General features: G+C 40.2%; 1 protein-coding gene across 5 annotated transcripts in view; it reads right to left on the minus strand.

Moving 5' to 3' along the window:
- The window catches only part of LPAR1 (lysophosphatidic acid receptor 1), a 70412-nt gene that overhangs the window by 41413 nt on the left and 5907 nt on the right, over positions 1-23092 (minus strand). For 4 of the 5 annotated variants that reach the window (XM_027709015.1, XM_027709016.1, XM_027709014.1 and 1 more), the window contains one exon: positions 5907-6075. In XM_027709015.1, coding sequence (XP_027564816.1) covers positions 5907-5966 — 60 coding nt within the window. In that variant the 5' untranslated portion in view covers positions 5967-6075. The remainder of the gene's footprint in view (positions 1-5906; positions 6076-23092) is intronic. The other variant, XM_027709019.1, reaches the window with a different exon arrangement.

Below are 23092 nucleotides of genomic sequence, written 5' to 3' on the forward strand. Positions count from 1 at the left end.
AAGCTTACCAACATACCAGAAGAGCTACAGCTGAAAAACTTCAGGAAACTGCCAACTTCAAAATCCCCAAAGAAGAGTATAAATTAATATCTTTAAAATAAGGATAAACAAGTAAGTATAGGAATAATTGAACCAATATGTAAATACTTTCTCAACCCACAACTGCTAAACATGGCCTTTATGAAAGTAAAGTTGTAACAGATGAGGAAAAAAAATCCAATTTGCAAAAAGTTTCTCTACTACCTAATGAAAAGCATAAACTATTTTTCAAACTGCAGAACACAAAAGAAACAAAAGCTTTAAAATAAAGGGAAAAGAAGTGTTTCCTTTAAAGATAAAAGTAGAAGTTAAAAAACCTTATGTACAGATACATTTTCATCTGCAGAATGAAAGCATAAAACTCTACCACCAACATCTAAGAGCTCCTCCTCTTCAAAATTTCATCTTCCAAAGTAATTCACTCAACGAACGGACTTTAAGAAAAACCTGTATGATAAGATATGGTGATTTGGTCCCAGCAGGCTACTTCATTTCACTAGGCTCATTTTGCCCTTCACATAGCTGAAAAGACAGGAGGAAATTAATCTCTCTGTAAGGGGATCTCTTTAACTCCGTTACAACATGATAAAGCATGAAGTTACTTAAGGATCGTGTGGCAACAGCTAGCATCTCCAGTAATTTTTAGGATGCTTTTATAGCAGGCTTTATTACTTCAGAGTCTTAGCACTGACAAAGATCCCAACTATTAGAAAATGAACTGAGAATTTCTCTGTATCCTACGGTTTATACGTGGAAAGGGCAGCTCAGCATAACTAGGCACTCAGTGTAGCAAAGAAACCCAGGCAATGCTGGGAAAAGAGGCAATTTTATTGTTGGAAGGTTTAATTCACAAGTGACACAGATCCTGTTGGAAACTATGATTACAACCTCCACAGACTGACTATAAAACCAGGGAAGTTGTTGACCTTCCATAGAGCTTATTCACTGCTGACTACTACAAAAGCAAGTTCAAAAAAGCTTCCATGAGTTAAAAAAGGAATGTGTCAATTCAGGAAGTCCAGCTAACTCTAAAAATGCCTTTCTTTTGGAAGATGACAGGGTCTCTAACTATCAGGTCTGAAATCAGCCCTACATCTTTTGAGGATAGACAAATTAGAAGCCATGAAACTCCCTGTTCAAACACAAGAGCATTAATGAAGAGCAGTAACGGTCAGGAGCACACTGAGCTGGCCCAACAAGGCCCCAGACTGCGAGCTCTGTGGTTTCAACTTCTCCATTTTCTACTGCTGCAGAAAGGAAGCGTGCATGCACCTGCACACACTTGCACACACACCTGCACATGAAGTTTCTTTAATTGCGGAATTCTGCAAGCAAAAGGAGATTTATGATATTGAAAGCTAGAAGAACTGAAAAAACAAAAACAAAACCAACAGAAAGACAGTAAACTCACCTGTTTGCAACTTACCCAGTAATTCAGACACTATTATATTGTTGCTCTTTTACACAGATCCAGTATTTTCAGATGAGCTCTGTCCCTCACAAGTACTACCTACATCTTATGAATATTTTCTAGTTGAGGTGGAAATGAAGTCTGTTTGAATTAGGTCAGAGTTCTACATCATCACATCCTCCCCCTATATTGCTAGGATGCCTTATATACTTCAATTAATAAAGATTTGTTTTTTCTCTGCCACTCATCTCTGCCTTCCAAGCTTCTCTCAAGGGAGATCACCACTGTAATGTGGAGGTATTGCAAAAATAAGCTAATTGGCTTTGCCACATGGAGAGCATATTGACCCCAGATTGGCTACTTGTACCCAAGTGTCCCACACAGAATACAGAAAGGGTTTCTGCAAACCTCTTCAAGATTTGTTTACTTCTGGGAGAGCTTACGCGACAAGCTGAGCTTCACAAACACTAGCCAAACACAGGTACAAGCTCAACCACTTGTGGCTTTGTGGGAGACAGGGAAGACAATTATGTTCCCTGTAAGTAACTCGTTCATACAGTACTGAGCAGCTGCCTATAAGGCAGCACTGGTCAGCTTAAACAAAACTGAGATGTGTTTTGAACCCCCAGTAATTTCACCTAGTATAAGAATCAAAAAACCCACAAAACATACTGGTATTTTAGTTTCCCCTATGATGTCTGTAACTAGGTGGATATACTTCTATTCTGATATATACTTCTAATGTAATTCTAAACTGTTTCTACCAGCCTCACCATTTTCTTTTGCTCTCCCATTTACCTTATTCATCACCACCATAGATCTGTTTTGGTAAAGAGGCTTATTTGTTTACTCAGCTCAAAGGGGAGAAAGAAATCTACACATTTGTTGACTGCAGAAATTTGGGCACCAGATCCAAACCACAAATCTTATTGGAACTTTGTTAGGGAAAACAACACAGCACAACAGCTGTGCCATCCCACAGCAGTCTATTCTCAAGTATATTATAAAAAGAATGACCATTCTGTGGCAGTGATAGTTTAAATCTCTTCCACTCCAATTCAAACAAAAAGAGAAGAAAATAGAAAGTATTCAGTGGCACAGAGTGGGAGAAATGTTTTCTGGCTCTGGCCATGAAAGGCCACTATAATGGAAAGTGCTCTGGATTTCTCTTTGGAACAGCTGCAAGGTATTTATTTAAATGTACTCATTTACTTCTAGTATTTGGCTGGTAGGATCCACTGCTGGCAAAAGCAAAGAAAGAATGATGAATTTTTGTTATTTTCTTGTTTTAAGCATTTCTGAAGCACTGTTGGAAGTCCCTGATTCATTAAGCAACTGGAGCTCAAATCATTTCTTCTTCAAAGCTTTTACTACAGAATTCATCTCATGCCACGCACAAAGAGAGAAGATGCTAATCACTTCACAGAGTACTTTCATCAGTTTAGATCACCACTTGTGATGTTTCTTTTTTGCAAACAGCAAAGCCCTCTGGGATGCTAAATGCTTCTTCAAGAATGATTTAACTTTCTGATTACTGCATTATCAGACTAGTCAGGTTTCTATGAGATCATTTTGCTTACACATAGCTGAGGTATGAAGTCATAACATGTACCACAAAATATCTTCAATTTAAAAATCGAAAAGCTCTGTTAACGTTTTATTTCTCTCTCTTTAAGAACAAAATGGCATATCTAATCAGAAATCTGTATAAGTCACATATTGTGATTTATTGTGATTTATTTGAGATAATTTATTGCCCTGCAATAAAACCCTGTTGCCAAAAACTCAAAGCACATTTGGAAAATTTTTTGTTTCGTTGACTTCTTTGACATATGGGGAACGCTTTCCCACTGGTTATTTTCTGTTTCAGATCTCAGCTATGAACAGCTAAACTACCTTGGAACTTTACTTATCCTTCACCTTTACACATGACCAAGATGCCTGTGCTCTTAGTCACCACTTGTGTCTGGTAACAAGATGTTGGGGGGCGGGGAAAGAACATGAGAGCTTTGGATAGGTCACTGCATTGGGAGGGGATGAAGAGACACGACTGTGGCTTCAATACAGGGTTGTGGAGAGCACCAGAAGCAGTTTTTATGTTGATACACTAGCAGTAAGAATATTTTAAGACAGTAATAACACTTTCACATCTGGTATTGAGAAGCGACCTTCAAAAACTTTTTCAAAATGTGAATCTTTTGACACTTGACTCAGAAGACAAATCTTGGGAAAAGAACCATTTGCAACTACATTATAGCAGGAACTTCCCTTATCGTGGTACCACCACGAGCATCTGCATGATTAAAGCTCAAGCAAAAACCTGTCAGGGTGGGCTCTGGATTGCAAAACCTCCTACTGAGGTCTCTGGAAGTCCCTCCCATGGTAAATAAGCATTTGTTCTTGTTTGCTCAGTGCGGTAAAATGATTGATGATAGGCAGAAGAGTATTTATTAGTGCAATGTATACATACATGCACACGTACATATATGGGTATACAAAATAGATAATATTTACTTCTGAGTTTAAACTGACTAAATGTGAAGAAAGCCAACTATCCTGGCAAAACTAAAGGAAAGTTTAAAGACAAAAGATTTAAAAAAAAGGTTAAAAATAAAGACAGTTTAAAGTAAAGTAGCAAACCACTTCTTTTTGTAACTAAGATGCCATCTAGCTCATGCAAAAAGCATGCAAGGTTACTTCCAAGTTTAAAAAAAAAATCTTTCCTTAAAACATTAGTCTCTAAATGTCTTCTGCAGCACACTGTGGCATCTGCTCAGTTTTAAAAGGCAAAAATAATGTCCTCTGGGGAAAAAAAAAGTATTTTAATCAATGCTGTTTTCTAAACTATATCCAAAAATTCATTCGTATGTCAACACAAATATGAAAGGCAAACCTGTAACATTACGAACAGCACTTTACTTCAATACTTCCATCCAATGATTGTCTCTTTATATGTGTCTCACTATGTCCTTATCTGTTAAAAAGGTCTTCCTTATCCTCAGAAAATACACATGGTTCCCGGCTGATTCTTTGAAAATTTTACCCTTTTACATACGGTTGAAGACTTATATCAACCATCAGATCCACAATGATTTACTGATATCTGTGGGAATTCACGCAAGAATGTAACTCTTCAACTACAGAATCAATTTTGAGCCTATTTTTACAACATAAGGTTGAGAGAATGATACTTTTTTCCACCATAATTTTCCACACTGAGATACGAGTCTTTCCTTTGCTTCCTGTTGTCATTTTTTTTTGGGTCCCAAGACAAATCTCATTGAAACACAGTCTCCAAAATTCAAGCATGGAGGGAGAGCTGTCTCGGTTACTAACTAATGATCAGAAACATCTATTGATTTCTAGTCTTTGGCCTACTGATAAAAGTCCAGACAAAAGTTATTCAGCCAAAACTCCCTACAGATCCAGGACATGTGCATTTATTCAACCCAACAGAATGGTGACTCTGCTGATCATCGTGTCCTTCACAAGAGATAGCTTTTCTTCCACTCATTCTCACACCATAGCTGATCTTATTTTCCCTTTGAGAAGGCATTTGTCCTGAACAACAATCTTTAGATACACAAATCTCTCATACATAAAGAAGGCTCTGAAGAGATGACCAATGGAGACAGGGGTGCAAGTGTCTTGCAGACCATGTGCAGAGATGGTCAGGGAGAGAAGAGTCTGGCAGCAGCTAGGCAGCCTGGAACAGAAGCATTCAGCATCCACCTCCTACCAGGTATTCTGTTAATCAGTTGTGGGGCCCTTTTCAGAAAAATACACATCCTTAAAAGTTTTAAACTGTAACAGGCACTTGGGTCTCTATGAAGTCAAGAGGACTTTGAAAATACTTTTCTGAGATGAAATCTTCACTGTTATGAAAATCTCCTTTTCAGTTTGTCGTTTTTACTTCATCAGAATACACAAGTACTTGGTGTTCAGTACACAGAGCTAAAGAAATCTTTTAGATATTTATAAATATGAAGTCTGAAAGACACACTTGGATTTGTGAAAGCAAGATTAGTGTGTTAGTAATTCTAAGTGTATTATCAATTTTATTGCTTGTTTTAGCTTAAAACTTTTCTGGTAAGAACACTAAACCTGACTTTTCCTTTGGTATTATTCCAATTTATCCATATTACAGCCCTCTACTTTGTATTTATTAGGCACAGTAAAAAAATCAAACTATAGCAGAGTGATCATCTCCATGGCGTCAATAAAGATCATATTTTGCCATATGTTTTCTTCTACAAATAGCAGTATAACACAGCAATATCATGTGTCAAAGAATAACAACATTCTTAGTAAATGACCTGTGTCTTTAATACAATATTTCAGGAAAAATTCCCGTGACACTCAGAAATGAGAGAGGAGAAAAAGCTAGGATTCAATGAGAAAATAAGAAAGAGGTTCAATTAGTTTACCTGCCAGAGTTCCATTTTGGCCTACTCACCTCAATCACCTCAGGCTGGGACATCATGGAGGACGGCACCAAATCGGTGGAGGTATCCATGGTAGCTTAAAGTGTCCCTGCTGTGCTTGTGCTGTTCCTCTGCACCCGCAAACTCCTGGTAGGAACAAAGAAGCCCTTCCTCAGACTCTAGTCATGCTGATATTTGCTCCTAATAGGAAGGAAAAAAAGTTGTTGAGAGTAACAAGAGAACTGGGTGCGCAGTCAACAACCAAGCTCCTTGGCTGCTGCAATACCAGTGCGTGAGTTTGTACAGCCCCACTTGCTTACACGACCATTCACAAAAGACTTGCAGAAGTTTCAAAGAGCACATTAGAATTTGGTCCAGAACAACAACAATAACAACAACAACAACAAAAATCACTTGGCCACACAAACTAGAATTCACACAAAGTGAATTCAGCAAGAAGGCTAACGCATAGACCATGATCAGATTTGAAAGGAAATATGGTCACCTACAGAGACATTGGAACTGTGTTAAATTTTTTCCCCCAACAAAAGAAAAAAGACACCCCCCCAAAAAAAAGAATACTTATAGAATCATTTATTAGAATTTAGGATACATTTATTCCCTCAACAAGGGGACCCCTGGTGGCCTAGTGGTTAGCATGCGGGACTCTCACTGCTGCGACCCGGGTTCGATTCCCAGTCCCCCGGGCAGATGGAGCTCGTTAGCCCTGTGAGGCCATCCATCTATGAGAAGGTCACTCTAAACAAACCTACGTCCTGAGGACCTCACTGCCATTGTCCAAGCTTGCTTGGCCCCGGCAGATGAACCTTGGGATTAAAGGGTGGGCTCAGTTCAGCGCATGCTGTGTCTCACCTAAAAAAATCCATTGCGCAGGCTTGAAAGGTAAAAAAAGACCTTTCCCAAAATCTTCGTTCGCAAAGACTGGCCATTATTATTATTATTATTCCCTCAACAACTACTGTTCTACAGTTCAGTGATCACATGAACTTTTCTTCTTTATTAAGAAAAACAACTTAAAACATTATGCTATCATTTTTTCCAGGTAGTCACAGATTTGCAGTACATGAATATATTGAATTGCCATGCAAAGTTTGATCTGCTGATCCAACAGAATGAAGGTATTTTCATAAGTATCATGTTTATAAAGGTCCATCCAGCTTCTGCATATATATTCTATTATTTTCTTTTTCTATTCTCTCATGCAAAGAAAACCAACCAAAAAAATCAAACAAATAAGGTGTGGGGGTGGGCAGAAAACACTGTAAATGTCATTTAAAAATTCTGGACTGAAAAACTGCAGCAGTTTTTTTTCTCCCTAATCAGGCTAGACATATACAACACAACTCACTAATTAGTCACCACAGAAAGGATTTAGGAGAGAGACCTCTTGCTCTCCATATTTACCACTTCCTATTCTGTAAGTCATAGCAGAAATCTACTCATGCTAAGTGTAATCAGCATCCAACAAACATTCCAGAAATTACTCCAAACTTAACTGGTATTTTTCAAACTGAGGCCACGGTGTAATTATACAGACAATCACAGTAACTTTCCTGGCAAACAGTTCATTTTTTCAAAGGCAACACTTACCAAGCCAAGAAAGTACAGATAAGTGCTGTAGAAAAGTTACGCTCTGCATGCTTTTCTGATTCAGTTATGCCTTTTTTTTTTTGTTCTTGTTCATTTAAACTCAGCCTTTGCATGCCACTGTGGAAATTATTCCTACTTCTTAAAAAGCATCATCTTGAAATGCCTGCTTTGCATTTCAACACATCCCTACATGCTTTACGTCACATGTAGCTGTCTCATCTTCCAAGCTCTAGGATCACTTTTTCCATCTTTATATAGCTTTCCAGTGACCCCTGTTCTTTCCTACTTAGTTCTGGCTAGTAACCTTTCATTCTTTCCACTCCTTGCCCCAAATTCCTACTACTATACTCACGGAGAGGACAGAAAATGGAGACTTAGCCTCTCTCCAAGACAGCCTTCACAAAGTCAAAGAAACAACACAACCTCCAGGCTTCCTGTTTCCTTTTAAAAAATGAGAGTTTTGCCAATTTTCTGTTTTTCCTCTGTACCTGACAAATGAAGGGTACAGGCAGCATCAACTCAAAATTCTGACTTAGGGAAGCTTTTGCTACTTGACAAAGAAAAGAGTGATTTTCAGTAAAACTCCATCAACAGCCTCAAAATCCTCAAGCAGCACGTCTCATCAATGCCTTGTAAGCTGTTGCAATTGTAACTTAAATAAGATCTCAAAAGGCCTCAGTTTCTGTTCTTCTCAAACATGCATAAGAGCAGCAGTTTCACTGCACTGACTTTACAACAGGTCATTGTTAGTTTCTTTTAAAATCTTTTCTCTTTTCTTAACCCCAAAATGCTGCCACTTTTCCACAGTGAAGGTGGAGAAAAATTTACAGTTGATGGAGACTTTAAGGAATACTCTCTAAACCAAAACCAGAGGTAGGTTTAGAATCCTGTTTGCCACACAAAAAGGAGAGAAAATGAACAATTTTACTATGAAGCATCATAAAGCAGAAGGAAAAAACTAAGAAACCCCCTCCCTGAACTCTGTCCAGCCTTTAGCTAGCTCTGTGTACTCCAGGCAGAACACAAATGTCAGAAAAAGCTTAACCCACAAAATTCAACGAGCATTTAATACAGATGAGAGAAGAAATATGCCTGCAGTCATTTTTCATCAGTTCTTCAAGAAACAGAAAACACAACGTTAGTAAAAAATTCCTAAGCCCATGGCCATTTCATATGTCCCCTTCTACACCTATCTGTATTTTCATTACTTGTGTTTCACTGATTCCTCAATTTGGCTAGGAAAAGGACGGCTCCTAGGCAAACACCTCGCTTCTCTACCTCCTGAGCACAATGTTCACAATGATAAAGACTTTCTGCCAATGGTTAGGCTCATAAAAGCATCCCAGCTGAAAACAGGTTGTACTGTACAAAAGGACTGTCCCTCCACTCCCAACCCGCTGCCTCTTCTTCAGCAATAATAAAGTACAGAGGGAACTACGCTTTCACAGCAGTGCTAAAACAAGTAGACTCCATTCAAGAAAACAAAGGTGGCTCCTAACTTAATACCTGTGTGAGTTCAGGGTGCAGGCCTGTGTTTTCAAGATCTGCAAATAAAGGGAACAGGATCCTCAAATGAACTTCACTAAAAGAGATTACGACACAAAATGAAATGTCTTTTTAAAAAGAAAGTCTGAAACACAAAAGCTCAAGACTTGCTTCTTACTAATGAGATTTTGATTGCATGCTGCACTACAAAGTGTTGAAAAAAAATACACAAATTTGGAAGCAGATTCACACATATCATTCCCAACCACCGGAGCTACAGGTAGTGTAGGCAAATACTCTATGTGGTATCTTCTCTTGATAGGCACTGCTATCTTTACTGAATACATCCAGAAAACTGCAAACCAGGGAAATATGTTAGGTCAGTATCTAAAATTTGTAAAATGAAAATTATAAATTTTCTTGTCCTCTGTGACGCAACACATCCTGATTATAAAACATACTGTTCTCTGAAATTCCATGATTAAGCATCATGCCTTGTCGATCAGCTGTCTGATACCACAGAAAAGAGGAACCATGCAGTTTTGTCATTACTTGGAGTACTTAGGAGAAATACAATTGTGTATCACAAAAACATCATCTTGAAGGAACTGCTTTTGGAAAATCCATTACAAATCCAGTGACAAAAATTGTTACCCTTATTCCTCCCTGGTTTCTTGCACGGTACACTGTGATCTACAAGTTTGCACTGATACAGCAATGCCAACAACTTCTGTATCACTGAGTATCTCATCTGGGTCCACAAATGTGCAGTGCCTCTGCTACATTAAGGTTCTGGGAATGAAAGGCAAATTGAGTTTTCACAAGCTCTGGCTGTCTCCTGGGTCAGACAATACCAGGTGTCCTGCACTGTTGCCTTCTTCCAGCTTTGCTTTCCTTCACAGCTACCAGAGTACCTTTTGGTAGCACTTTGGCTTGACTTCACAGACTTCAAGTTTCTGGATTACATGACTCTGAAGGTGGTGATATTGTATGATGTTGAAGCTATTAAATGTGATTTAGCTGAGTAAAGCTTAAGAACTACAGAGCTATAGCTTCTCGCCCGCTTGGAAGCTCTTCATAAGAATGAATAAATTCACTATGAAAATGGATTTGTGAGGTTTTACTGAGGGGTTGTGGAAGTCTGGAAGAGGAGTGCCAAAAACAAGCGACAAGCTCAGTGTTTCCTGTGCTGGCTGTATCATCACCTCCCCTGGAAACAGCTCCTGCCAGTAAAGCCAGACATTTCTTGAGTCTAAAACTTCACTGTCTAGAAAAGCAGAGTGGAATTTGCTAACATATGAAAAGGTTCAGACACAACAATGGGAAATCTCTATCTTACAAATATTGAAATAAAAACTAAACCAAACCAAAACCAAAACCAAAACGCAGAGTAAAACATGCTTGAGGTCTCTGCTCTTTCACACTATAATGGCCAGTCTTCGCGAATGAAGATTTTGGGAAAGGTCTTTTACCTTTCAAGCCTGCACAATGGATTTTTTAGGTGAGACACAGCATGCGCTGAACTGAGCCCACCCTTTAATCCCAAGGTTCATCTGCCGGGGCCAAGCAAGCTTGGACAATGGCAGTGAGGTCCTCAGGACGTAGGTTTGTTTAGAGTGACCTTCTCATAGGTGGATGGCCTCACAGGGCTAACGGGCTCCATCTGCCCGGGGGACCGAGGAATCGAACCCGGGTCGCAGCAGTGAGAGTCCTCCATGCTAACCACTAGGCCACCAGGGGTCCCTTCTTTCACACTAACAAGAGTGAATATTGCAGAAGTTACCATCAGCCCTAAGAAACTGGCCAGATTTTTCAGTTCAAGAATGAAGATCAAGGACAGATTGAAGGTGCAATGAAACTGAGCTACTCATTCACATTTGCAGAAGAAGCTGAGATCCTCATAGGAAACAAGGTGAATTTTTCATGTCACTGTTAGGCTAGCACACTATACAGGGGTAAAAGATTTTCTGTATGCACCAAGACAGGAAAGAACTACTCAGACTAAAAAGTGCTTATATAAATAATACCTCATCCCCAAAACACAGCACACATATGTGCCCAAATCTTAACTGGAAATCAAACCTTATCCAGAAACATTTTTGCATCAAATTCCTGTCCCTGTGGAGAAATTATCTAGTAATTTCTTTGCAGTAATCAATGGCTAGTTCACTTTGACATAAAATGTCAATTCTTTGCAGATACTGTTTAGGCGTCAGGACTTTTCTTTCACAGAGTAGGTTCATCCAATAGCATCAATTTCTATTCATGCCATTTCTGCTCTCAAAACTTCCACTTTTGGTGAAGTACTGCACTGTTTGAGCACAAACACTTCCAGAGCAATTATTAAAATAAAGAAGGATCATTTTCCAGCCCGACACAATAGATGAACAATAAAGAAACTAGCAAAACAAAATATCATTATGGTTTAGAAGGGAGGGAGGAGAAAGTGAGGGAGACTTGCAACAAAGATAACACAGTTTTAAATGTTTCACTGTCACCAAAAAATGACTTAATAATAAATAAACTCGCAACTACAATGGACAGTTGAATTGGTTGGTCCAAAACCCAGAATCAGTTGGTACTAAGCACTCTCTCCTGCCGTCACTGTTTGGCTGTACGGTAGCACAATGAGATTTTGTAATGGAGCTGCAGAAGCACTGGTAGAGCTGCATTTACAGGATGTCCTGTGCGATGGGGAAGGCTTACAAAAGGGTTATCAGGGAGATAGGCTGAGACAGCCTCCTGCGTAGGCACTGTGAGAGAGCAGGAGAACAGCCCCCAGTCAGACCACTGGACAGCAAGTGACATCATTACCTGCCATTTGATCTCCAGTGTGCTGCCTGACCCACCTCAAAATCTCTGGGGAGAGCAGGATAAAAGAGCATGGATACTCCAGCAGACTAGATTACATGAATGGCATTCCCCTCTACAGGCTGTTGAAAAACATCCTCTTTTTATCCTGAACACATCATCTGTTTTCTGGCTTTTCTCTTTTTTTTTTTTTTTTGATGTGCGTGTGTGTTTGTTTGTTTGAGGGTTTTGTGGGCCTTTTTTTCTTTGTTTTGTTTGTTTGTCATGAGCACTCATGACTTTGACAACCCAAAAAGCAGAAGGACAAAAAACTTTCCCAAGTTCAGATCAAACCCAGCCACTGAACATGTCAAAACAGGTACTGTTTACTACTGCTGACCCTTCAGAGCACCAGTGCCCTAAACAATTGTCTTGGAAATGATTCAGTGCCACAAAGATGTACAAGATTTTATTACTGCTGTAATTCCACATAAGTAATAGATCTACTTCTACATTTGTATGATGCCTGCTTTCATTGTAAGTTGTCAGCCAAAGCATACATTGGGCATAATATATAGTGCAACCAACTCTTTAGCTACTAATAGCATCAAAAGCAAGACAGCAGTATGTTTAGCTGTGTTTCAGCTTGCAGACTGCTTTACTGAAACAGCAACAGCTGGCCAGAGCACTCAGCTTTTATTTAAGCCAAATCAAAACAAAATGACAAACAACACCTTGGGAAATTTACCCTCAACTTGCCCAGGCTCCCAAAAAGCATCTTACAAAAAAATAAAAAATCAGGAATAAGGAAGGTCACTTAAAGATCAAATTAAAATACAGAAGTCCCAAAGTATATTACTAATGCGAAAAAAAAAAACAACCAACAACAAAAAACCCAAACAAAAACCCAAAAACCAAAGCCCCCAAAAAGAGGAAAGGAACTCATCTTTCATACTTTCCCATCTGCCTTCTATCAACTCACATCTGTACACCTCAAAGAGTTTTTAAAAGCTGCTCCAGAGAAGTCTGCAACTTCTTGAAGCTAAAAGAGACTTACAGTTTCCACTTTCAGGAGTGTAATAGAGCTGTTAGTCTATCTTATGTAAGGAAAAAAGATGAAGCTTTCAGCAATGATCCGAGGCTAGAGAGAAATCTATTTCTATGTATATTTAAAAACTTCCTTTGAATTCAGTAGGACTCTTCCATGATACAATGGTCAACAGAGGATCTCAAATCTATGTCGTTTGCATTCACAGTGTAGCCTGTGCTTCAAAAAAAAAAAAAAATTACATCAGTCAAACCTCTTTGAATAGGAGCTTTGTGGCTAATCTGGGAAAGATGATTGTTCCAGCCTCAATAATTAATACTATGAGTAGTACACAACTGCTGCTAAAGCTTTCCTTGACAGAATATAGCCTGCAAAATGTTCAGCAAAGAAGCGTAGGTGGAGCCTCTTTACCCAAGCTAAACAGTTTCACGAACTCTGCAGAGGCAGCATTGTGTGAAACTGTCCCCCTTCCTCACTCTGAGATTAGGGAGACATTTTATCACCTTAATCATTTACCATGCACTGAACTAATGTACAAAAATAAAATAGTATCACTGTGCAGTCGCACTTCCTCAGAGAAATCATCTTCTGTCACAAAGAACACATGGGCCAGCAGTGATATCTTCCCAGTCATCCCATCAGGGTAAGGTTAGAGCCCAGATAAAGTAGAAGATCAGTCAATGTATAAACGTAAAAAAACCCCAACACCTCTCTTCAGAGATTTTCAAGGAAAGAAAAAAAAAAATCAGTAGATAGTATAATATCCTGTAGCATTTATCTTGCAGGGAAATCTTTTCCATATGCCACTCTAATTTGCTTGTCACCATGTCTCATACCCCTTCTGAGGATGACAAAACCAGACTGACCACAGGCATGCTCTGGGTTCCACCAAAGGGCAGACAGTTAAAGAGTCTGTAATTAACCTACGCATGTCTGCTGTTCTCCTTTACCTGCTCTGATGTTCAGCCCCAGAAGGGACCTTCAGATGTTCAACTGTGACCACCACTAATGATCTTTAGTGAGTAGATTATCCCAAAATTACAAGCTGTTCATTCTTTCAGGAATTGTTTTTGTCTTGGAGTTGTGTATCTTGCTGTTTTGGGTTTTTTTAGGGGGAGAGGGAGATGTCATATTTTACTACTAATAGACAGTAGACATATTTTGAAAGGACAAATCCATAGTATTTAGCATTGTAACATGTGAAATCATGAACACACTCAGACTAAGTCATGTCAATTATGATATAAATTGGACTTACATCAGCAGCATCCCCTTCAAGGGATGCAGCAGCACAAGAGGTTTCTTTGCATACTGATAAGATGAAATTTATCAAAGCAAAGAAAAAAAGAGACACACACATAATTTTCTATTCATATCTCAACTTTTTTCTGCCAGAAATGTCACCACTGTGCTCTCCACAACTGAATCATGCTCCTTTCCCCTGTTAAACACAGGATACTTTTTCTCTGATCCACATTGAGGCACTTGAAATCTTATTTTCCGTCAGACAAAACTTTATTTTATGTAGTCATCCTTTAAAAAATCCTTTCTGTACTTCCCTGACTTAGGTCAGTTTGCACCATCCAGTGCAATTCTCTCACTTGCTCAACATCATTTCCTGATTATTTCCATGTTGTGTCCATTCCACACCCATCTCTTGGGGAGCATTTTCTTGCTGTTTTTTAAATGCAGAATGATACCTCATCTGTCCTTGAAGCCTTCTAGTTCTCCAAAAAGCTGCTTCTGAGCTTTGTTTGGAAAGTTAAAAAAAATTCAGCATGGCTTCTTCAGTATCTTAATTTTCTTGCAGTTCACTCTTTAAAGCCAACATATCAGATTGCCTTCCCGTTACTATCCGGCACCTCCAGACTTATTTCAGTTATTATCTACCATTACCTCCTAATGACTTCCATTAATGTTTGCCTATTAAGTATTGCTTAGAGATGATAATTCCTTTGCCACTCATTAAAGCTCTTCCCACTCTAACTGGAGGAAAAAGTGAGCATCTGCCTTAATGTAAGAGATGCTGGCTGGTAGATGCATGCCTCTTCAGATGTATTAGGAGCTTCTTCAACAGAAAGATCAGATCAGTGGAAAATAACCAAACCATATAGACACAAAAAATTGCTTTAAAACATCTCTGCTAACCATAGCACCATCTTCAAAAAACAACCGCAGCAGCAGGTCCACTGTGATTTTTCAATTGGTGAGTACAGGAACAACAACATATCCCTGAAAATGAGTTTCTAATTTCCCCATTTCAAGTAAAAGCAACATCAACCAGGAAGACTCCAGAGTAATAATTCATGCAATCATGTAATTTCAACATTATGTCACTGCTTTAAACTTTAAGAAAGAATCACCAGAAATTAAAGAGGAAAAATACAGCTAGACACCAAGTGCTGGAAAATAACGCCAATCTGCTAAGGCTTATGTAAACAAATTACTACAAAGTGGATGATCTCTCATACCACGACCACAATGAAGCTGCTGTCATATGGCTATGTATTTAAAATACACACTTTCATGGTACTGACTTCTATAATACCAAATACTTCTAAAATAAGTAATTTCAAAACAGTTTCTGAAACTCTTTTAAAATTGTTTATTTCTACTGACAGACATGAAATTTGAAGAAGTTAAGCAAAAGGCAGAAAAGTCCAAAGTCACCACGGAGAGCTCATAATTCAAAATGCATCATTAACTGTTGCCAGGATCGTGCACGCATATGTGCATAAAAGAGGCAAGTATGGCACATGCTTTTGTCCTCTTCCATTATTTAAGAGAAAAAGAAAAAATGAGAGAGAGCAAGAAGCTGCTCATTAAAATTATTCTGAACACTGGGATTGCAAGAAGCATTTTTCACAACAGTAAGCCAAGATAGAGGCATTGTACTAGGAGTTAAATTCTGTCAACTATCACTGCAATACATTCTCATCACTATTTTGCTAACTAATCAATATCATTAAAGAAGACAACAGTGGGTAAAGCCTCTTGTCTCATCATCATTAATGACGTAGACGAAGGGATCAAGTGCACCCTCAGCAAATTTGCTGATGACACCAAGCTGTCATGCAGTTGACACACCTGAAGGATGGGATGCCATCCAGAGGGACCTGGACAAGCTCAAGAAGTGGGCCCATGGGAATCCCATAAGATTTAACAAGACCAAGTGCAAGGCGCTGCACATAAGTCAGGGCAACCCCTGGTGTCAATACAGGCTGGGGGATGAACAGATCAAGAGCAGCGTTGCCAAGAAGGACTTGGGGGTGTTGATGGATGAGAGGCTGGACATGAGCTGGCAATGTGCATTTGCAGCTCAGAAAGCCAGTTCTATCCTGGGCTGCATCAAAAGCAGTGTGGCCTGCAGGTTGAAGTGATTCTGTCCCTCCACTCTGGTGAGACCCCACCTGTAGCATTGCATCCAGCTCTGGGGCTCCCAGCTCAGGAAGGACATTGACCTGCTGGAGTGAGTCCAGAGGAGGGCCACCAAAAGGATTAGTGGGATGGAGCACCTCTCCTATGAGGAAAGGTTAAGAGAATTGTTCAGCCTGGAAAAGAGAAAGCTTTGGGGTGACTTAATTGAGGCCTTCCAGTACTTGAAGGGAACCAACAAGAAAGGTGGAGAGGGACTTTTTACAGGAGTGTGTAGTGACAGAAAGTGGAATGGCTTCAAACTGAAAAAGCACGGGTTTAGATAAGACGTTAGGAAGAAATTCTTTACCATGAGGGTGGTGAGACACCGACACAGGTTGCCCAGAGAAATTGTGGGTGTACCATCCCTGGAAGTGTTTAAGGCTAGTTTGGATGGAGCTCTGAGCAACGTGGTCTAGGGAAAGGTGTCTCTGCCCATGGCAGGGGGCTTGGAACTAAATAAGCTTGGAGGTCTCTTCCAACCATTCTATGATTATGATTCTGTCAAGTTATAAATCACTATGTAAGGTATCAGGATGCTTTTCTCCAGCTATCACTCCTCAGCAGGAAAAGCAACAAGAACTTGTCTGTCAACAACTTACAAATAGACTTTTAATATTTGTTTCCAAGAAGAAATAACAAAGTGATACAATATTTCCAAAACTCAGCAACACAGACTCCATTTTTCAAACCCTACCTTTTGTTTAGAACTCAGAAAAGTAGTAGTATGCTGGCATCCTTCTGCAACAAGTTTGTATTTAAACATTCAGGCAATATCCCTTCACTAGATATAAAGAAAAACATCTGGATGATAACAAAATGTCACAATTCTCTACGCAGCATTGATGGGGGCCAGCAAATACTTCCTTCTTCCCCCAGCATCCACAAAGCAGATGTTCATCTTCAGGCAGAATGAACCACCACAAAATACAATAATCTGAAAATGCTGAAGCCAAGCAAGTCCACAATTAAGCTTGCCAAACCCCAAATTACAAATGTACCACCCCAATATCTACATGCACCATGATCAACGGTGCACAAACAGGAGTTTAATTTAGTTTATCTGAAATAGAAATTTGCCAACCATTCCCCCCACCCCTGCCAAAAATATACTAAAGATTGCAAGGCAATAGCTTGACATGGTTCAGGTCAGCATCAATGCAGACACAGTAATTGTTTATCAACCCCTCAAACCAGAAATAACAGTCATGCTTCTTCAGAAATATTTATGGAACATCTGCATTGTTTCAACTGACTGTTCTCTGGGCAATTTCTGCAGTGCTGTATTTTGCATAGTTAACCTGAATGAAGTTTGAAAGAACTTAGAATTGACAATAAGAAAGAATTATCTTAACGACAGGGTTTAAATTCCCTATTCTCACATCACTGCTTTTTCCCAAGGCCACAAACAAACTTATCTGATGGACAGCAGTGACCCAGAAATAAGTTCTTACCTTTGATCTTGTCATGATGGAGGGGGAGCAAACCCAGTAGCTCAAGATAACAAAAATCCTAATGCTGACAAATGAAAGGGAATTACTTCTTGCCCATCATGCAAGTCTCTGGTGTGCTCAGAACAATACAGCCAGAATTTGTGTGTCCATGCTGTAAAATCAGGGCTGGTTACTAGTTTCTTGGCAGAGGCTGACAGGGCTTCCTGCTCCTCACAGTCTGCACCATATTCCCCACTGCCTACAGCATCTCAACTCAACCAGTTGGACATTTTGTGGAACAGCTAGTATGGATGATCAGGAAGTAGCACACTCCCCAAAATGTTAGCTGAAGCTGTCAGCTGTCAGCAGAAAACTGCAGCAGAATACTGGGTTTTGGCCTCGGGTAGCTCATGCTGATCATTCCATGAATTCAAGATTTATAAATTCAAAGCAGTACTGAAATATGCCCTGAAAGGAGACAGATGAAGAAAACATCAAGACTTCATCACCTTTTCCTTTGACCCTTCCCCTTTCAATTATCAAGTGAAGTTTAAAGCAACTTAGGCTGCTGCCTATCTCAATAAGCAGGTAAACACAGAGGATTAGCACATAGCTTGACTAATTCACTTTAAGAATTGACTTGGATTAACGCTGAGTTGTGTTTAGCAGACAAGCTTTTAGTGCGTACAAGAAGTCACATGAATTAAGCAGGCTGTTGTAAATTCACACCATACTTCAGGGATTATTCAACTTCTCTGACTGAGTTCTCAACATAAACAATGCTGAACAGAAACAACAAATATTTCAATCAGAATATTTGGAAGATGCCACAAATTCATGGGGAAAACAAAAAGCCAGGAGGCAGAACACAGTTGATGTAAAAACAGAACAAAATCAAAAGAAACTGTCTTCTAACACATATGATGACAGAAAGGTTAGTGTCCAAGCACTATCTAGTCTGTCTCACCACTTTTCAGATACCCGTTTCTTGCACCTCTTTTAAAGAGTTAAGAAAGGAGAAAAAGCAGTCCTATTGGACAAAAGTGCAACTGGGATTATTCTTAAAGAAGAAAAAGGAAAATCAAAACTAAATAGTAGTTTGCCTCAAGCTCTCCCCTCGGAACTTTGTGCACATTAGCATGGATACAAACATTAAACATATACACACTTCAAAGCCTCCTTAAGACAGTTTGTAACAAAAGTATAAGCCATAAAGCATTGCTTGACAACCACTAAGATCTTTCTTTGTGACCACACAAATAAACTAAGATCTTCAAGGGATCCAGGCCACAAAAGGAGAACGTACTGAAATCCACATACAAAACAGATTTTTTAGGCATCCCATAATTGCACGCACCAGCTGTGTCCATGACACCAATGCTTGAGGTCCATGCACAGCTACTCTCATCCCTGACAAGGCCCACTTAGGCATGCTGGGTCTGATTTTCACTCTCCCACCAGTGAGCAGCCTCTCTTAGGCCTGCCGACCTTATACTCCCCCTCTACTCTGCTCTCAGGAGATGCCAGGCAGAGTACTACACCCAGCTCTGGAACCCCCAACATAAGAGAGATATAGACCGTTGGAGTAAGTCCAGAGGAGAGCTGCAGAAATGAACAGAGGGCTGGAGCACCTCTCCTGGGAAGATGGGCAGAGAGAGCTGGGGCTGTTCAGCCTGAAAAAGAGAAGGTTCTGGGAAGACCTTATAGACCTTATAGCACCTTCCAGTACCTAAAGAGGGTGTTTAAAAAAGATGGAAAAGGACTTTGTAGAAGGGTACGTAGTAGCAGGTCAAGGGGTAACTGACCCTGAAAAAGGGTGGATTTAGATTACATATTAGGAATAAATTCTATACTGTGAGGGTAGTGAGGCACTGGAACAGGTTCCCCAGAGAAGCTGTAGATGCCCCATACCTGGAATTGTTTAAGGTTATGTGGCATGGCGCTTTGAGCAACCTGGTCTAGTGTAAGGTGTTCCTGCCTGTGGCAGGGGTCTGGGAACTAGATGATCCTTAAGGTCCCTTCCAACCCATTCTATGATTCTATACAAAAATGCATGATAGCAGACTGGCAGAACTGACAGTGTTTTCGAGAAACCCAATGCATACTACTTGGTCAGCTGCTGCCTTCAGTCCTGCAGCAGCCTTCTTTCAAGGATATTCCACTTAAACCAACAGACAACAGTGACAGCCAGGAAGAAGAGTAAAGCATTAAAACTTATCAAATCCTCCAAGTTTCCCAGTACGGCTTTACTGGCGTCCCCCTCTAGTGGAGATACAACTTATATCAGTAGGAGACCCCATTTGCAGAGTCTTGAGGGGAAAAAGGTAATCAAACGTCAAGAGGAACAGTCAGAGGGACATACAGGGCAGAGAATAACTTCTGCACAATTGTGGGAGGCAGATGCACAGCAGCTTCACATTTCAATTTGTAACCAACCAAGAAATGTCACCTCATCTTGGCAGCTCTGAGGAAGGCCAACATTTTCTCTCCCTCCTTTTCTACATGCCTGGCAATGATGAAACACAAAGGACCAGGGTGCAGCTTCATTGCCAAAGCCTTTCCTGCAGTTCTGTGCTACTCTTCTGAAGGAAAAAGTGACTGTTTTCCCACAAAAATTATACTAAGGGTCCCTTCATGGAGTCTTCATAGCACATTAAGAACAATTTAGAGACAAGAACTGAAAAAGCTGTAAACAAGTCTCTCAAACGGAACTTTGTCATTAAAATCTGGGCAACCGGCTTCTGTTTGTAAGAAATTTTGTGGAGGAGATGCTGAGGACGGAAATATGCAGGATCACAGCATAAGTGTTTGTTCAGGCATATTAGTTTTAAGGCATTTATGTGTTCTACAATCATGTAATTCCCACCTGTCATCAGGTTGTCATCAGCTTGCACATCTACCCCTGAATTTTTTCCTTCAGGCTGAACCTCTTAGTATGCTTTTGCATGCGAAACTTAAGCAACCCATGGCAGAGAACAGAAAACACACTGTACTTCTTGGAGAACCAAGCACTAAGCTATACTATTTCTATCAACTATTTGCAAAATTGTAATAATTCTAGAGACCTATTTTAAGTCTATTCACTAAACAACAGAATTGCTTTGATCACAGTAATACCCTGAAGTCTCAGTCAGCTTCCAGTCCCACTTGCACTGGGTATTTGAAATAGGGCACTGTAAGTGCTGTAAACATAAAGCTAAAAGACTAGGGGAGCAAACAGATTAATTCAGAAAAATCCTCTCTAGTTTACAAAGTTTCTATGCAGGGAAATACACTGCTTTGAGGTAAAGTTTCCAGTACTTTCATCCAAAGCTTTAGGAGGAGCAAAATGATCCTGATGCATTGTTAGCCACACTGGGACAGCTTTCAAAGCCCCATGCAGAAACCATGCTCAGGGCAGGTCAATGGCACCCTGGCTCATTTGCACAGAATTGCTCTCCATGTCTGTCACATTTTGGGGGGTACAAAAAGGAAAAGAAAAGACATTTATTATGGTATCTTTCAAGTACAAGTGACTTTCAGGACAATACTCCTTGAATGTTGGGTACCTATCCAGACATCCATTTTCCTGAAGTTGTTTGTTTGCCCCACTGCAACATCTCAGGAAAACAATTGGTGAATCCCATTTCCTTGACCAAAGGAACGAGGGAGAAGTGACCTGTTAAAGCATTGGACTTGTGTCTGCAAAAGTGTATTGGTAAACAGGCTGACATGTGGATAGAAACCGCTGAACACCCCAATGAATCCTTAAACTGAAGGCCAAGGCTTTGCTTCTTGACTGAATCTAATAATTATGTGGATGGTTAACATATGCTCAAATGTGACTCCTAGTACATCTTGGGTGTTACTGTGGCATATAGGATAACATTGTCTTACTACCTTGGCTAGTTTGTCCTGACAAGACAGGAATGCCTGGTGACAGCATGGACCAAGGGAACATTCAAGTTATTCTCCTGTACCAAAAATTTGCCAATTAGACACTTCAGCAGAGCTGTGTACTCATTTGCAAAGACTTTTTCCAAGTGTAATAGTCAATGACATGCAACACAGTATTAATACAAAATTTACCGTACTTCACGCTCCTTTAGGATCGACAAATTTATCATTATTAATCTGAATCTATTCTGGTCTATCTCACATTTCCCTACCAATTTCCCAAATGCTTTTGTACTTCAATAATTAGTTTGCTGTGTTCAAAACTAGAAAGCAATTATAGAAATGTGCTACAAAGTTTAATCCTGTGAGCACAACCTGAGGCAAAGTAGCCAAATTTCCCCTTTACATCACACATTACAGCTTCACTACCACATGCAAGCAGCACCTTTCCACTGCAACTCATCTCACGACTATAAATATCTTGTAAAACTACTGATCCAGTCTCTACAGGGAACCACTGAAAACACACCTGTCACAATAGGCATGGAAACAGCAACTAAATTATGCACATTTACTTCTATTAGCTGGAGTGTCAATGAAAGAGCTCAGAAGTATCCAGATAGGACAGGGAACACACATACACACCCACTAGCCTCTACTACTACTTCATGTTTGGTTACAAGTAACTGTGAAAGTGGTTAATAACATAAAGACAAAACCTTGAAACCTCTAGGACCCAGGAAGTGAGGTCACTGCTGCAGTAAGAGACTGGAAAAAACGCAGTAACCACAGGAAAACAGATCCCACCAAGAACGTCAGTGAGCACCTGATGCAGGCACGCGATCCAGAAAAATGCTGTGTCTTGAGCACGACAGTGACCAACACGTCTTCCCAGTACAAAGCAATTTCTTTAAGGGGAAAGGTGACCTTCTACTGACAGAGCCACTGGCTTGAGGTACTAACCTACATCCCTCCACTAAGGTCTCCTGCCACCAGCTAGCCAGTCAAGGGCCAGCAGCTGCAGCTGCTGCCACTGCTTGACAATTTGCTTCTCCTTGCCCCAAAGCAGCTGGAGAGTGGAGGTGTTCACCACATGCTGGGCCTCTGCTCTGTGGACTGAAGGGACAGGGACTCTTGCACAGGTGGTGTCCCCAGGGCCAGGATCAGCCCTTCCACCTCATTTGGTGCCAGCAAAGCTGATTTGGAAATGGGCAGCAAACAAACATGGGCTTTCTTCTGCACCAGCATCCTGGCTGTGGACACTCACAGCCTGGCTAGGGCAGGGAACGTGGAGGCACACTGCCCTTCACACACTGCAGCTACATAATGCCATCCCAGTTCCCTCGCTCTGTCACCAGTGGGAGCTCAAGGCTTCAGGACACTGTCCTACAGGTCTGACAACCACAACAGGTCAAAAGCAGACTGCACTATCAACAACTAAACATTTAGCGAAATCCAGTGGCTACAGACTCTTTATCAAAACCTGTTTGCACCAGACAAAACAACACTTGCCACGCTTGCAAGCTATGTAGCTATTTCCTCCTGAGAGTTTATCAGTCCT

This window comes from Neopelma chrysocephalum, unplaced genomic scaffold (assembly GCF_003984885.1).
Source record: "Neopelma chrysocephalum unplaced genomic scaffold, ASM398488v2 Primary Assembly neopelma1_96671, whole genome shotgun sequence".
NCBI classification, from domain to species: domain Eukaryota; kingdom Metazoa; phylum Chordata; class Aves; order Passeriformes; family Pipridae; genus Neopelma; species Neopelma chrysocephalum.